Source organism: Styela clava, chromosome 7, assembly GCF_964204865.1.
Source record: "Styela clava chromosome 7, kaStyClav1.hap1.2, whole genome shotgun sequence".
In the NCBI taxonomy this organism is placed as follows: domain Eukaryota; kingdom Metazoa; phylum Chordata; class Ascidiacea; order Stolidobranchia; family Styelidae; genus Styela; species Styela clava.
Window position 1 is genome coordinate 731949 of NC_135256.1, and position 16840 is coordinate 748788.

General features: G+C 36.9%; 1 protein-coding gene across 1 annotated transcript in view; it reads right to left on the minus strand.

Moving 5' to 3' along the window:
• Positions 1-16840, minus strand: part of LOC120327802 (NACHT, LRR and PYD domains-containing protein 4C-like) — a 39760-nt gene that overhangs the window by 19100 nt on the left and 3820 nt on the right. Inside the window, exons 4-9 of the mRNA XM_078114550.1 lie at positions 16575-16718; positions 15867-15905; positions 9354-10739; positions 7167-7477; positions 5568-5720; positions 3208-3375 (exon numbers count right to left, since the gene is read on the minus strand). Coding sequence (XP_077970676.1) covers positions 3208-3375; positions 5568-5720; positions 7167-7477; positions 9354-10739; positions 15867-15905; positions 16575-16718 — 2201 coding nt within the window. The remainder of the gene's footprint in view (positions 1-3207; positions 3376-5567; positions 5721-7166; positions 7478-9353; positions 10740-15866; positions 15906-16574; positions 16719-16840) is intronic.

Sequence of the window (16840 nt, forward strand, 5' to 3'; positions counted from 1 at the left end):
GCACCCGTTTCACAAAATTGTCTATCACTCACTTAGTTTCCTGTTGAAGCGATCTTTCTGCTATTAGGTCATATAAATAACAACAAAATGTTTAACGGGGCACAGCACCTCCAAGAGAAGGCCTTGTGTATTATTTATGTAGCCTTGTTATTCAATGACTCAAGAATGAAAAATGAACCAGGTAAGTCGCAACGTGGAGATGGTAGGATCTGGCGTACGTCATTTCAATCAGATGGTCCAGCTGTCATGTGTTGCTCCCAGCATTAGCAAAATTATAAAATAAGGGTGTTGTACCCACACAACCACATATAACTCTGCTTGGACGATGGAATAGGAGACTTTTGAATCGAAACTTTGGAAAACCGGACGGCATAACTCTCCTCGTGGATCCTATTTCAGTACTATAACTGACAGAAGCACAGGAAGTTGGAACAATTTTAGACGAAAATGAGAATAAAAACTATTGGATCTGCCTGAATGGACTTTAAAAGTTGAGATTCTCAGGGAAATACAAACACGTGATCAGAATAATGGAGACCTCTGTGATGCCAATATTTTTTATTTATTGAGAAAATCTCCGTTCATCTTATATGGAATCTTGATTATTATTAGTTCTCATATGAAACAGTTTGACTGCCTTTAAATTTTCATGTAGCAAGTATCCTACACATGTTCCAGCGTTCGTTTGTTTTTGCACTTTTTCAATCAAATGTAATTATTGCCCAAATGCGTTGACATGTCCGTAACGCGTTTGCGTCCGATACACTATGTACTTTGTCATCTTTTTCAACTTGTATGCGTGCCTCATTTTCCCATCACATGAAACGCCCGATGAGCCTTTTGATACTGCTCATCGAGTCTTTTTTACTATATTTGATATTGTGTGTGTTATTTTCGAGGAACGAGCACGGGCATTACACGCTATAAACCTAATTCTTTAGTTTTGTTTGTTTTCCAGGCATTTTTGTAATAGTTTTTTTTTTTAACCGAGTGTTGAGTTTTCAGAATGCCGAAATAAATTGTATTGTACCGTTTTCAAGCACCTTCGAATTCGATAGTAAAATGAAGCTGTAATTCAAAACAGAAAAACGAAACGTGCTTGACATCATAGGAGGGCATGGTGAAGGAAGCGTATGACACGCGCCATACTAGTATTATTGCGAAACAATACGGATTTAATAAATCATAATATTCTACGTTAAGCGAGAAATTTCCAACTACGAAATCACAAGTTACTAGGTTGAACCAAAACATAGGAGTAAGTTAAAATGAGAGATAATATCACACTTCTTGTGATTGCCCGAAATGTTGTCACCGCCCCCAATCGCTCAGTTTAACAGCCAGTGTCCCCCAATTGCCCAAATCGCCATCGCGCCCTTCCAGTTATTGCAAACGCCCACAAGAAGACGTTTTCGACCGCTTTGGGAACCGCTGAGCTAGACCATTGCATCCACTAAAATATGATTATTATGAAATTTAACGAATCCAGGCAACATGAGAGGCGCGATGGCGATCATATTGTCGTTGCGCGCTTAAGACTTTGGGTTCAAACCCCATGTCCACCATCTCACCTAAGCTGCAATAGAGTTGATGATCTCTGCCGAGCCAGAATGCCGTCGCGAAAGCGCATTGTTAATTCTCGCGCGTGTTTGGAAATATACGCGTACGTGTTTTTGTCCATATCATCACCGTATAAAAGTGAAACAATTTAGTGTTGCAATATGATTGTATTTAGATATCTAATTAACATTCCTAAATCAAAAATAAGGAGAGTGTTGCATTTTATACATAATTTCAAACGCCTCCACGCAGTCAAAAACGAATCGTCAACAAATCAAACAAAATAAAGGCACTCCATAAGATGAAACCCCGCACACGTTTCTACATATTTCACTTTCATATTCTGTTTTGATTTCGAATTAATTATGGAGCAATCTGCAATATTTTAACATGGGACTAAACAAAAAACACTGTTGAAATATACAGAATAGGATTTCAAATTCATCCATATTCAGAAGCATCTTTCCATTTTCCAGAGTATCGTACGCTTTCTTACAACCTACCACGTTTTATCAAGGCTGTCTTTGTTTTGCTAAATAACTCAAATCTTCTGAGAGTTTCCCGTTTCACCGGAGCATCGTCAGACGTGTTCAATAATTTTAAACTTTTGAGCCATCGTTCACTGTCCACGTGAAAGCGAAGGTAATATTTTCCAAATCGACCGTTTGTTGTTTGAACCCTAAACTGTTTTTGGTGTTTAGCGATTCATTGTTCGAATCTGTGCCAAATCGCAGACACAGTGTATTTTACTTTCATTTATTGCAATATTTTATTACCGCGAGCTCATTTTTATTGATATTGCTTGTCTGAGTAAAAGGAGTGGGAACCATTGAACTAAATAAACAGTTACCTACAACAGCGCAACCAAACTTACAGTCGATATACAGGCACATTGTTCCCATTGATTAAATAGAATGTTTAGAATAAAAGATATTGATTTTCTAATTTTTCTCGTTGTAGGGTCGCGAGTATCTGTAGTATTTGGTTTTACAAAAATTGGAATCGCAGAAAAAAATGTTGGGAACCACTGCTCCATGAAAGTTTCACATTCATTCTGTTAGCAGCAAGATGGCTGAACAGCAAAAATACGACAAAGACTTATCCCATTTAAGCCTTCCGTATAAAAAAAAATGTTAAAATTTTTTCCTTACATCTGCATTTTTGTAGTAGTTTAAAAAAGAGGGAAAAAACGAAAATTTAGTTTTGATATCATATTCATGAATATATCGCACACAAACAAGTAGTTGTGAGCATAACCCCACTGCATTAAAAGTCATTATCACCTTCGTCTCCACTTACTCATGCGGTCATGGATTTTCTACGCTTGTTCACATGAGATAAATCAGCTATTTGCGTACGTGAGGAGTGGCAACTAATTTAAATGTTGTCCCTAATAGCTCTATGCTATGTTCTCCTATTGTGTTTGTCGGTTCGAAAATTGTGGGGGCTGCGGTTACTTCATAGAAGGTTCATGAAGGGTCCACGGAACATAAAGTTTACGGTTCTACATAAGGTAAATAGTGACTTGCAGCCTGTATGATGTTCAATTCAAAATAAACCGAATCGTTCGAAATCGTTATGTTTTGGTCTTTATATTAATCAAATCAATTGTTTGTGCTTTATATTTTTACAATGTTAATCACTTACTTTACCATTCCCAACATGTTTCAAGAAATTACGAAGATGAATCTCTCTCAAGTTAGCATTGATCAGATGCAGACATTCAACATTATACTTGGAACAAACGATTCCAGTTTCAATGCTGAGTTGTTCTGACATCTTGTTACCATACAGATCTACCTCGTTGATAAACACCTGGATAAAGATAGATCAAGTTTATTCAGCATTTACTGTGATAACCTGAGTAAAATCAAGTTGAAATAGTAAAAAAGTCGAAACGACTGAATCAAACTTTTTGTATATTTAATTAGTGATTTGACAAAGCAGTCACAAGAAACGGGCTTCAATTCAAACAAAATAAATGAAAATGTTTCGAAACCCCCCTTTTTGGAAAGTGAAAAAAAATTTGACTGCTAATAGGTGCGACTTGCCACGCGCCGAATAAGCGCAGCAAACTTTATGGCTCCGTCTCCGGCTGATATGAAGCTTCCTCAAACCAACCAATGAAGTTAGGTTTATTTGCATTGCATAACATGGGGAATAGAGTGCGTAAAAGAATTGCGGATAAAGCGCTGTGAACCAAAAACTATTCGATATATTGGGTATATTTACGATATAACCTATAAACGTCGAGCTTTCCTCTGCATAAACGCAAGAATAACTTTTTCTGGAATGCAATGGTTGGTCAAATAATCGTAATAACCGATATACAATTGAAATTTCAACTTTGGCTTGTCAACGGATGTTGAAAGATCGTCTTTCACTATGAAAGTAGGTTTCTGTCCTTGGTCATCGCTCACTCCTGATCTTGTAAAAAATGAAGCTATCGATCTCTGTTTGTTACTCATTTTCAGAAGACACCGCTTCATGCTATGCTGTTTCTAACGCCAATCTGTCTTACTGATGCCGTACCGGTATTCGCGAAACGCCGCTTGTGGTCTAAAGTAGAAGTGACGTGATTGCGACCGAATAAGGCGATTCATTCAGTTCGCAATTTTTATTTGTAGCCCTTGTTCCTGGCAAATCTAGACATATTCAGTTTCGATTTGTAAAAAATATTCTTCTGTATTACACATAGCAATTTTTCGTAGCTTTGAACACTTTTTAAAACAACAATTCTCATTGAAACCCGCGTTTTCCGACTGCCGGCCAGACCACCTAGCTGTAAAGGCCGGTATACACCACAGTGTGCGAACTCACCGCAGCGTATTTTTTTTGGTTTGTTTCATTTTATTCGTCTGCGGTGGACTGCGTTGCGTTGCGCTGCGTTTGTCTGAGTTGGCGAACGCTTGACTAGCGTTTTCTGACCGCAGTTCACCGTACTGACAGTCTTGCTCTGCTCGTTCTGGTGGTTTTTCTGAGACAACTGGTTGTATTTCATGTGACAAGCAAAAGTAACGGTGGATGTTCAGTCCCAATAGGGCTCCTGGTTACCGTACGGTTTGTAATATCACCAGTACCGGTATGGTATGGTACATTGCTACGGTAATGATATGATATGCGGGGTACTTTGTGTTGGCAAGTGTGATCTTATCGTTGATGGTTATTCCAAACCGTTCAGCTTTCACCAATTCAATTTTTTTTACCAGATTTTACCTGAACATTGAATATTAAATTATGGTTCCATAGGGTACGGTACCGGTACGTATGGAAGACAGGTCTGACGTCACGATTTGCGCATACCGCACAGTGCGCAGAGTCTCGATTCGGTGAGTTATAATGCTGTCGTGTATACCGGACTTTACAGTCTAACTTGGCAATTACAAATTTCAGAACCCCCGATTGAAAAATTTCTTTCCACGCCTTGTCATGTGTGATAAATTGCGTAGTCAATGCTGGATCGGAAACCTTGATTCCTTATCATATTCTTCATTTTATTCAAAGCATAAATGCAGGAAACGCCTTACAAAAAGTTCGCAAACAAATCGATTTGATCTATCCCCCAGACTTTGCCTATATTAAATTGTTTTCACTACTGTTATATATATTATGCCCAATATATATTGATAAGGTTTACAAATCGCATATTCAAAGGTTTGCGAAGACCAAGTCTCAACTGCTTCTTATGCTTTCATCTCTACTTTAATCGGGTGTTATTACTCCAACCACGGGACCAACATTAAAAGATGAAACATCATGCAAATTAGTTATTAGTTGAAATAATATGTTCAATTAGTTATCTTTAAGTAAAGAGATAGCATTGGGATATGGCAAACCGTAAGACGAGTAAAATAGAATCATAATTTTTGTTTCCAAGTTTAGTCCAAACGTTATTGATTATATCCCCCATTTATACAAGCAAGAACTGGTAGGTTTTGCCAAACAAGTCAAACTTGTTTCAATTCTGTAAACGCTCTGAGACAAAGCATCTAGTAACTTCAACTCACTTTCTTAGAAATAACGCTTCTACTGATGATTCCAACTTCATCATTTCCTTTGCATTTCTCCAACACCATTTCATCAACGTAAGATTCTGTGAATTTTTCAACAGAAGCAAATAATTCAGCATTGAATCTGTTGCCCAGGACAAACTTCTTGACCTATGTATACATAACGGCAATTTTCAATTCAGTGCTGCTAAATAAAATGTTTGATATGACTCCTCGCTACGGGATGAAACAATCGATTTCAATAATAATATTTTCTATTTTTTCAAAGGATTTGCAGTTTCAATTAAAATTATTTCCATGATTCGATGATCGTAGACAGCAGGAAATTAAAAAAAATAAAACTCCAACACCAGCAATCATTGACGAACAGCTACTTTGCAGTTTTGCTAATCACAGACTGAAATAATTTTATCAAGCTGTTATAAAAATGAATCGATGCCATGTGATGGATTCAAAACGAATCCAACTTATTTGCATCAGTCCCATATATTTTATTATGGCCATCCAGTGGTGAGTTGTCCTAGCATCGGTATTAATTCGATTGCAATGTTAATTGATGAGGTGTCTGAATAAAACTCTTTATGAAAATAAAAATAAGGCGTGAACCAGGGATGCACAAACTTTTCTCGTTAAACGACGACCGCATTATGTTTTCGTAAAAGATGTACGGCCGCCAATGAGACCGAGATTATTTATGAGCTATTATTTATTATAGAATTAGTATCTGTTATTGACTTGCGTCTGAAACGTTCATTTAATGGTGAAATTTAAACAAATCTAAGAAATAAAAGCGCTTATTGATTATTTTTTGTTATCGAATCAGATAATTTAAAGGTCGTTGAGAGCGCAAAGCTTTTTTAAAATTGCTGGCTTCACTTTGTGACATAGCCAAAATTTAACAATTGAATTTCGGTGCTAGAAGCCATAGCACAATATCGATGTTGTTATGTTGTAGGTCGACCCAATTGAAATATTAGGTCTAACAGAGATAAATCAATAAAAAAAGACATTTCAAATTCTCGTATTGGTCATCGATTAAATAATTTTAGCAACCAAAAAAATCATTATTTGCCAAAAAAGATAGCTTTTTTAACAAGCTTCTTCGCGAGCAGGGTCTCGAATAGTAACTTCTTTACATAAACGCCGAAAAAAATCCAATTTCATATGGAATGACGAAATACCGCTTAACAAATATAAAAAAAATATTTACAACTGTCATTTATTTATGATCGTGATCAAATATTTTCATTACAGACACAAGTACTGCTATGGTTTCCCGTAAAAGTCAAGCGCCAACATAAAACATAAATCATTCAACAGTAACACACACACCAGCACGGTTGCCCATATTATCTTCGACAGCCGCAGGTTGTGCACCCCTGGCGTGAACAATTATAACAAGTGATGACGATTTCAGTCAAAGATATTTTATGCAATTCTCTACAATTAGAAGTAAATGAATCAAATGAAAAGCGTGAACTGCGTAAGTATAAAGGCAAGAGTGAGCCAAACAAGGTAATTTTGGCCATTAACAATTGCAACAATGGAGGATAACGCGGTGTTGATAAATCATCGCAAAGACTGAAGTAAACAAACCTTGAGCTGGGAATCCTTCAGATTCGACATCATGATATCAAATAGCTCTGTGGTGAGATTGCATTCGGAGAAACGCAGAAGATTTAGATTTCCACTTCGACGCATAACTGACGATATTGCCAGCATTCCACTGGGATTGATTGTTGCTTCCTTGAAATCGATATCACGAACGTGGGATCGAATCAATTCATCGTCATTCGACTCGTACAAAGCTCCGAACAATTCCATCAAAGCGGTTGAATCGTTTGTTTCCTTCAGTTGTTCGTTCAAGCTACCTCTCAGTATTTCTTCTTTTGCTTTCTTATCTTTAACTATAAAACATGCATTGAGAATGTCTTGCCACCCCCTGACTGACACAATACAACCATAAGTTTTGAACTAAGATTTATTGAGAAATAATGAATGTTGAATAAGAATGCACTGTCAAGAATTCATAGTATTAATATACCGGTACATTAAACCAAATATAAAAATGTTAAATTTTATTAATCAGAAGTTTTTCTTCTTAAATTGTAAAAAATAGGGAATTTCAAATACCATTATTTAATTTAATACTTCCAATAAAAGTAATCAGTAATTTATTTTTCCACCAATACTGAAAACATGTTTAAAATGCATGTTCTTTTCGTACAAATCAGGATTTGGTCTCGTTCGAAACTATCAGACCTAACGCAGTACACAATCTTCATGAGGCAAATTGACGTCAAGTAGCACTAATTCACAGGTTCGGCATTTTGTTATTCAATTACAAACGCATTGCAGGACTTTTTCTATTTTGACAACTGGGCAGCCAATAGTTTTTTCAACAATGTGGCGCAATAACAAAAATACCATAAATTATAGTTTAAAATATACCGCCTATCATAAATTTAGCTGAAAAGCTCAAGTACACTGCAAATATCCTTAAATCCTCTTACACAGCGCTTCGTGGTCCGCGGCCGTCTGGTGGGCCGTCAAGCATGTCATAATGGGCTGTGAACTCGTTGACAAATGATAGTTTTTTTCTATATATTTTGTTATAGGATTTGGATTATTTCAACTTTTTAATAGAATAGCCATACTTTCTAATGAGGATCCCAGTCGATTCCATTAATGAAGGCGCTCATACAAAACTATCGGATGCGTCTGTTACCATCCATGTTATTTATACGATGGTGGTATTTGAAAATAGTAATGTATTTATTTTTCCGTAAGTATGAAAACATGAACAAAAATTATTTTAATGGAGCAGTTTACCACACATTTGATGTCTGCAGATTGCTTAGTATTTTAAGTAAGCTTTCTTGCCTATGTCGGCGCAACCAAAAACAACGTTGGAAAAAATTAAGTTAATATACGGTACGGTATTTTAAAGCTGGCATCGGTCATGAATTTGAATATTTTATGAAACAAGAAATCATCCTTATAAAGTTCGATACTTTTTACAACCATTATCAAAATTATATGCCAAAAAGCGGGAAAAAGTATAAACTATTTTTGGGTATCGTAACAATTAAGGCTTTACATAATTTCCACTATTTGGACGTACTGGAAATCAATGCGTAAACAAGAAGCCTTGCCAGGAATAGCGACAATGCCCACCATGCAAAGGTGTAGCAACCATATGCACGCCATCTCACAAAGAAGGTAACGATCAATGTTCCGATTATGTTATATCATTATTACAATACGTGAAAATGCAGAAAATTGTTTGGAAATTTCCCTCGAATAGGAAACACCTATCTGCCAACGAAAAGTGACTAATATTCGAAAATTTGCGAAAATATATTCGAATACTTCGAACTGACTTTGATATTTGAATACATTCAAATATTCGATTCGTTTTGAACAATCCTGCCTTGACCTAATTTAGCCTTAAAAAAAACATTAATAAAAGTGGGCCGCGATATGAAAAAGGTTGAGAAGCACTGCTCTTATGTTTAAGTGACTTTTGGAGTTTGCGCCGCTTGTTTGAGGTTGAATGTGAAGAAGAACATGTGTGTTAGAACAAGCATTATGAAAATTTCAAAGTATTTTTAAGCAAATTTTAAAGACATTTTGCATAAGTGCAATTACGTGACACGAGTGCCAATATTTGACATGCAAGAGACGGAGGCTAGAAACTAAAAAAGCCTTTAATTGGGAAATTAGTTTTATAAGAGACCAAATCCAGCTTTGTACTAATGGTTAAATGCAACAACATCTTACTTTGAAGCATTTGTGAAGGCCAGTCTATTGCCAAAGCTGGGTTGAGAAGAATTCCGCACAAGAATTTGCGAACAACCGACCAATGATCTTGATGAATGAACTCGTTCACGAATTCTTCAAATTCTCCCACTCCCATTTCTGATACGAACATGGCGGCAAGGTTTTCTTCAATTACTTGGTGCGAGAAATATATTTGTTGGGTTCCTTCAAGCAGGCAATGACTCGCCCTTGTGCGGCCTGGAACTTTGATAACCAGGTCTTGAATCGAATCTGGATCTATTCCAAACTTCAGTAATTCGTCTTCTGTAAAAACGACTCGACCTTCGCTCATTGCTCGGAAAGCCATTTCTTTCAACTTGTGCAGAACCTGCTTATCTCTGACATGCTGGGATTTCAGAAGAATATCAAGGATCTCCAACATAACTCCTGTCATGGTATCTGGTGGATTTTCCGGGTTGAACTTCTGAACAATGGCGTTGTATACTAAAAATACTGGGACCGAAGACAGAGGAATAATTGCAGGAGAGGTTGAACACATCCGATTCCATTGCTGTTGGCCGATATCACCAAGGAGTGCGATGAATAACCTCTTGACGTCATCTGGGCTCAAACCTACTAAAGCATAGATTAGCTGGGGTCGAAGATCAACAGTGAGAGCAGCTATGCTATGCTCGCGAGAGGAGATGACAATTTTAACTCTGGGAAAAAGATGACCAATGATAACGTTGTACATCACCGTCGGTGTACTGGATTTTTCGTTGTGATTTATCTTGGGATGATGTCCGCCAGGAGACCAAGTCGCCTGATCCAATCCATCAAAGAAAAAAATGACCTTTTCCTGATTTTCAATGATCCACTCATATCCATATTTTTGGCTTTCCTCACTCAAATCAGTGATATTACCGAAAAGCAATTCCATTGCAGTAATTGAATCCGATTCAAGGAGATCGCGAATGTTGACAAAATAAATAATCTCAAAAGTAAAACTTTTTTTAAACCATTTTTTGAAAATTATTTTTGATGAATTTTTACACGAAGCATGGACCAAGCGCTTTGTAAATGTTGTTTTTCCACTACCGGCCTGCCCGACGATTGCAATGAGCCTATTTTTCTGTGAATGGAAACTTTGGATCAATTGCTCCATAGTAACAAATTTCCCTTCGCTAATGTTATCCACCAAAGCACTAAATTCGGCATCTTTACAATATTCTTTTGTTTTCAGCGCCATTTCACCTCCGAAAAAATGCGACAATTCCCTAATACGTGGATTTGTTTCAAACTCAGGTTCAACCAGCCTTTGATCCTTGTACAATCCAGTAATCGAATCCTTTGACTTCCAATATGCATCGCGATTGACTATTTTTTTAAATTTAGCCACTTGCTTTCCTGAAAATAGTTGTAAATGGAATGAGTTGAGTATACGACAAATATTGCTTTATTGTTTTGTTCACCATGACGCTCCAGATGTTTAATATTTGCATCTGAGCAAACCTGCATAAACGGGGTGTTGTGTAAAATGGAATGAAGAGTTTTAAAAATTTAATGAAGAATTTTTGGAATATACTGTGGAGTTTTGATATTTTTGCGATACGACATGCCATCAAATTTTGCGCATTGGCCAGGTATTCGGCATTCCAATTTTTATCTTTCTGATGCGATTGGGAATAACAAAGAATAAAAACAAATAAAATGTCTTCTTCAAACTTTTTGCAGATTTTTTGAGAAGTCCTTCATGAACTTTATTTAAGAAGGAAAGAAGAGTCAGTGTGCTAGAGTTGGAATTCATTTGGCTGTTTAAAGAACATTCTGCATCGTTTGTCTGAATTTCATAATTTTGCAATTTTACGTAGAATAACAGATGAGCCAGCAAATGATAAATAGCTAGTCGTTGTCTCACTGCAATCAGAGATTTTGTACATGGCGTTGTACCTTATCAAATACCAATACCTTTATTCAATTACAATTGATAAGGTTGCAATCAGAAGAAACCATACTACGATGATACAAAAACAATAAGCCGTTGACCTGATGAACTTTTAAGGCACGAGACCAGACAAAGCACTTGATGATTCAAATCTTATTTATACTTTACATGATTTTGATTACTCAGTTATATGGCGAGCCATGTCAGGCATGAGATTAGTTAGTTAGTATAACGGATCAAGCTAGGACCATATATAACTGATGATATTGGATCTAGCGCAGTGGTTCTTAAACTTTTTGAGCCGCGCCCCCCTTTGAAAAATTTTACATACTTCGCGCCCCCCCTCTTTTTGCTTTGAAAAAATGCTTTTGTGATGGACAAGTTGTTATATATTAGGATGGCGCTATAACAGAGTGTTGGTCTCATAGCGTCATTGCTCAGATTGTTTAGGCATAAAACGCTTCGGAGTACATCTTCGCCATTCACTGTCGTATGTATAAAGCCAAATAGTGGTTGGTCATCATACTTTCTCGTTTTTCCGCTCAGTTTTCAATACTTGGCAAAGTCAATCTAATTATTAAGTAAAACTAAACAAGCAATAAACCTATGCTTTAATGTTTTTTCTGCTTAAACGTTTACATAAGACACGTAAAATTTCAATCAATTGTTGTCGCTAAGGCGTTTGCGATTGCATTTTGTTCAAATCTCCATTGTTTACGTCAGCGTGGCGTGTTATTTAAGCCCTAAAAATCTTGATTTCGGTGTTTATTCTTCCTAAATCCGAAATTTCCCTCGACATATTCTTGAGCCGCGAAGACGATTATAATTACTTTTTTTGTTCTCGAATGGAACCATAACACCTCTGAGGAAAACGAGTTAGTTTTTATTATAATCATCAGCGACGAGATGCTAACGATAGAATAAAAAAGTGAACCCGTAACTTAAAATTTACTAAAAATAAAACGGAAAACGCCATGAGTTTTGTTTTGGGGTGGACCGCGACAGATTAAAAACACTTTCTTGGACATTGAAAATCTCATAAATTCCTTGTGCGTGCGGCACACCAGTAGTTTTCTAAAACCACAGACTTGATATAAATTTTTACTCCTTGGGATCGCAGACTCTGGAATATCTGTAACTGTGATATCTTGAAATTAATCGAGTGTCGGCATTGCGATAGAGCGGAGTAAGAGTTGCAGGGACAGCTCATATTGGTAAAATTGGCAAGAATAAAAATCAAAACAAATAAAGCAACCATTTTAAATAAGTATATCAATCATGGATTGAATATTTTATTCAACAGAAAAACCATTACATATCCGTTGAAAAAGTCGGCTCTTTTAACGACTGCCGTAATCTCGAGGACTGACTCAAAAGCCGTACAGCGTGGGTTTCGTTTCGATGAATATGTATTTTTCATCTACTAATATATATACTTTACATGTATTTTAATTGTACTAAATTAAATATACTTTCTGGAATATTATACCAGCTCTTTCTAATGACGACAACGAGTGCAATAAATATAAAAACTAAATATAATCGGGCAGTTGATCACACTTTATTATGTCCGCGGATTGGCGTGGTATTTTAGATAGGTAATGAGTTTATTTTGTCGAAGTCGCCGCAACCGCGAGTTACCTTGAACACAAATGACTTAAAATAGAGAGACATCTTGAATTATTGTAGTTATTACGAGACAGAAAAATTTATTATAACACGAAAAAGCCGGTATTTTTAACGAACGCGGAGACCGTTTCAGGAGCCGTTTCATGTAAATTTCCGATTCCATCTTGTGACCTCTCGCGCCCCCCCTGAGAGCATCTCGCGCCCCCCTAGGGGGGCGCGCCCCCCAGTTTAAGAACCACTGAGTTAGGCTTTTTTTTAATGAATGGACCTGATGGTGGAGGAAGTCGTAAGCGACCATTCACTATTTGAAACAAAGATATTTACAATTTGGTAAATGTGTTTGTTAACTGTAACATTTGAATTCCATTATATCTTAGGCTTGTACAGAATGTTTGTTATAATTGCAGACACATAGTGATATCCCCGGATGTTCATTTTAAAACGTTTAATTTAAAAACAATCGAATATGAAAATAAAAGTGTTATTGATTTATTTTCTATGTTGTAATAGCTGTTGATAATTTCATAAAAAATCTTTAATATTATCAGTGTCTCCCCATAGCTAAATACCGTTAATAGTAATAGTTAAAAACCTAATCAGTCGAATTAGCTAACTGGTAGCCCTAAGTTCGGTACCCAGTAAGTAGCCCTTCGGCTTCATAAAGGTTGGTGACCCCTGGTGTAATTTTAATCATATATCATATCTCGACATATTTATGTTCATATCTAATAATAACTAAATGATTGTTTGAAAATGTTCGAAATTGGTCTTCAATTAATTTGAAAATAACAATCGGTTACACGTAAGTTGGTTTGTAATCTCCAATATCTTGATGTACATTCATTTTCTTTCGCTAGTTGGCGCTATGAACCAGCTTATCGAGTGGTTACTGCACAACAAACACTTTGTCAAAGTGACGCCAGCGGACCGCATACTGCAGAATGCTTGAAGTTTCTGATGGTGTTTTTACATCGGCCTGAGAGTGTTGTCTTAGGATTTATAGCCAATGAGCGACTTATGTTTTGAGTGATAATTATTTGTATTTATATTTATTTGTACTATTTATAAACAGTGTGTCATTGATATTTCTCACATTGTTCATTGTAGTATCGTTAAATTATTCAGTCTAGTTATTGTGATTCTAAGTTCAAGTTGCTGCTTGACGGCTCTTGAGAACACAATGTCAGGTAAGTTTATATGCGGAATTTTATATTCTAAGTTGCACTAGTGCACTAGTATTTATTTGTATACATTAGTTTGTATTTGTTTTTCTGTCGGGTGTTAAGGTGCCGGCAGAGGTGGTTTGTTTATTATATTCGTTAGTGTTTTTATATTTGGTCGTTAGGTATTTATTGTGTGGTGTAGTGATTATATTTAAGTTTGTTTACATTAGTATAGACTGAGCCAACTGATAAGTACTGCTTCATCCTCGTTTGTGTATTTTTTTTTTCAGTATTTCAGAAACCCGTACGGATGTACCGGTACTGTTTGTAACACAACAGGAAATGGAACATCTTAGGCAGATACAGTGATAATACGCATCTTTTGAGCAGCGCAACCTGGGGCCCCTTTCGCCAAACTTCGTAAAAGGCCGGGTTTACGAGAACGTAACCTTGTCTTTCAAAAATGCAACAGCAAAATCTCGTTTAATTCTTTTCAAGAAATATCTCGTAAACACTTGACGCACGGTTAGGTTTGTTCTCTCGAAATCTTACGCACAATAGTCGTTGAACAAAATCACCGTCTCACTCGGCCGTATCAAAACAAGCATATTTTGCGACGACCCGTAGGCTTTCTATGCCTTACATTTTCTGCAGCCTGTGTTTTAGAATTTGGGTCATATAGCAGTAATCTATAGATGCATAAAATAAATGCTGAAGTACTACTTGTAATTCGATATTGAATGTTAGTACCGGTATCTATTGCTTCATTGAGTCTGTGTATTGGATGTGGATGTGAGCCGATACCTGTAGCTGTACTCCAGTGAATTGTAAATGGTACCATCAGAATAGACATATATGGTTGGGTTAACAGCTACTCTACAGATACTAGACTACTGTCACTCTTACCCAAGTTAAGCTTTGAGGGACTTTTGATATTGTGCCGATTTTTCATGAAGTATGCTAACACCGCAGCAAGACTATTTTTACTTGAATCTACATTTAGAGCAAGCTGAACTAGTAACGAGGAAGATTTAGCCTCGTTAGTTTACAAGCACTCCAGAGTGTTATAGTACTTTGGCGACTACCAATTCTACGTAAAATGTCATTTTTTGCCTTTTCGAGAGAGTTGGTGCTTTACTAACACGTTAAACCAGAGGTTCTCAACCTGGGGTTCGCAAACCCCCAGGGGTTCACGACAAGATTTCCAGGGGTACAGGGAAGGCAATCGATTTTTTGTTTGTTGCTGTTTTTAATATGTTTTATTACTACCAGAGGAAAATGCGTGATTGTTGTGATTGTGACGCAACAATGTGAAAATAACGGCTTCGCACACAAAGACAAACTGAAATCTTTAAGACTGCGTGCTGTGAGTATTGGAGAAAGTAATTATGCTTATTAAAACTTAGGAAAGATTTTAGGAATTCATTAGTTAGGCAGACGACAAGGGCAATAATATCAACGCGAAAATTTGATTTAGTTACATATGGTCAATAAATTGTTGTTGCAACAAATTGTTAGGCAATATGTCACAACTTCGTTCGATGCCTGTTTACGGGGGTTCGCGTTAATTGTTTCGTGACTCGCGGGGGGATACTTGACAGCAAAAAGGATGAGAACCCCTGCGTTAAACGATAAAGAAGTTTCGCAAATGGAGCCCCAGGCTTCAAAAGCATTGGCATCGGGATATCCAATCACCCTATGTAGGGAGTCCACGATCCACAAGTGAGATTTGATCAAGTCCTACATCAATAGTTTTTATCACACACAAAGTAAATACAAAACTAAAGCCAGACTCACGTTTTTGGAAGAAGTTTTTAGAAGATGATTTTCCTGAACCTAGATGAAAAATAACGAAATTTTATTTGATGTTGCTAATGCGTTTATAGTGGAATTTATAGGACTGTAGAGAACGAAGCAACTGTGACTCAGTGAACCCGAATGATAATTTCACATAGGCTAAGCCAGCGGATTGCAACCTTTAATGCAGGAGGGCCCGTACTCCCTAAGTATGTGAACCAAGATGGCGGATACCGGAGAATAGTATGTGAACCAGGTTGGGCCATAATTTCAAGTATAAATACTATGGGAGTCACTTGGTTAGCCCATAGAACTAAAATAGGGAAAATTGGAATAAAATTATGGTATAAACTTAATCTGGTACACATGCTACGTTTCGGTGTCCGCCATCTTGGTTCATATACTTCTGGAGGGCCAGATACAAATAACTGACTGGGTGAAACTATGCCCTGTGCATAGGTTTTCTAGCAGTAGATTGCACAAAAATTATTGATCTTATAACATGCGTTGTTTGCTTCGCGCAAGTTATCGGTTAGAGCACTGTAACGCCATATGCAACAACGCGACGCAATCGTGTACCGCAGGCCTCACATCACTAAAAATTTACAATTTCAGGTAACTGATCTGACCAAATTGAAAGAAGAAAACTTTAATACAGTAGAAATTTCAATTTGACAAAGCAAAATGCATTCATGCTTTTTAAATCACCTGAAATCTTTTTATCCTCCCGAACGGTTACTGCCTGCCCGGCATCATCTGCTGCTGCCTTTGACTGAACTGGGGTCTGCTGTGCCTGACCAATCCATCCCGATGTTGATGGCGCTAAAGAGTCGGCTGATGCCTCAGCTTGTCCTACAAAAAATATAAACAAAAATTTATTATTGATTCATATACTCTCTAAAATTGGAACTTCACCATCTCTGTTTTGAAATTTGACAGGATTACACTACACTATGGAATCGTGGTAACTGATC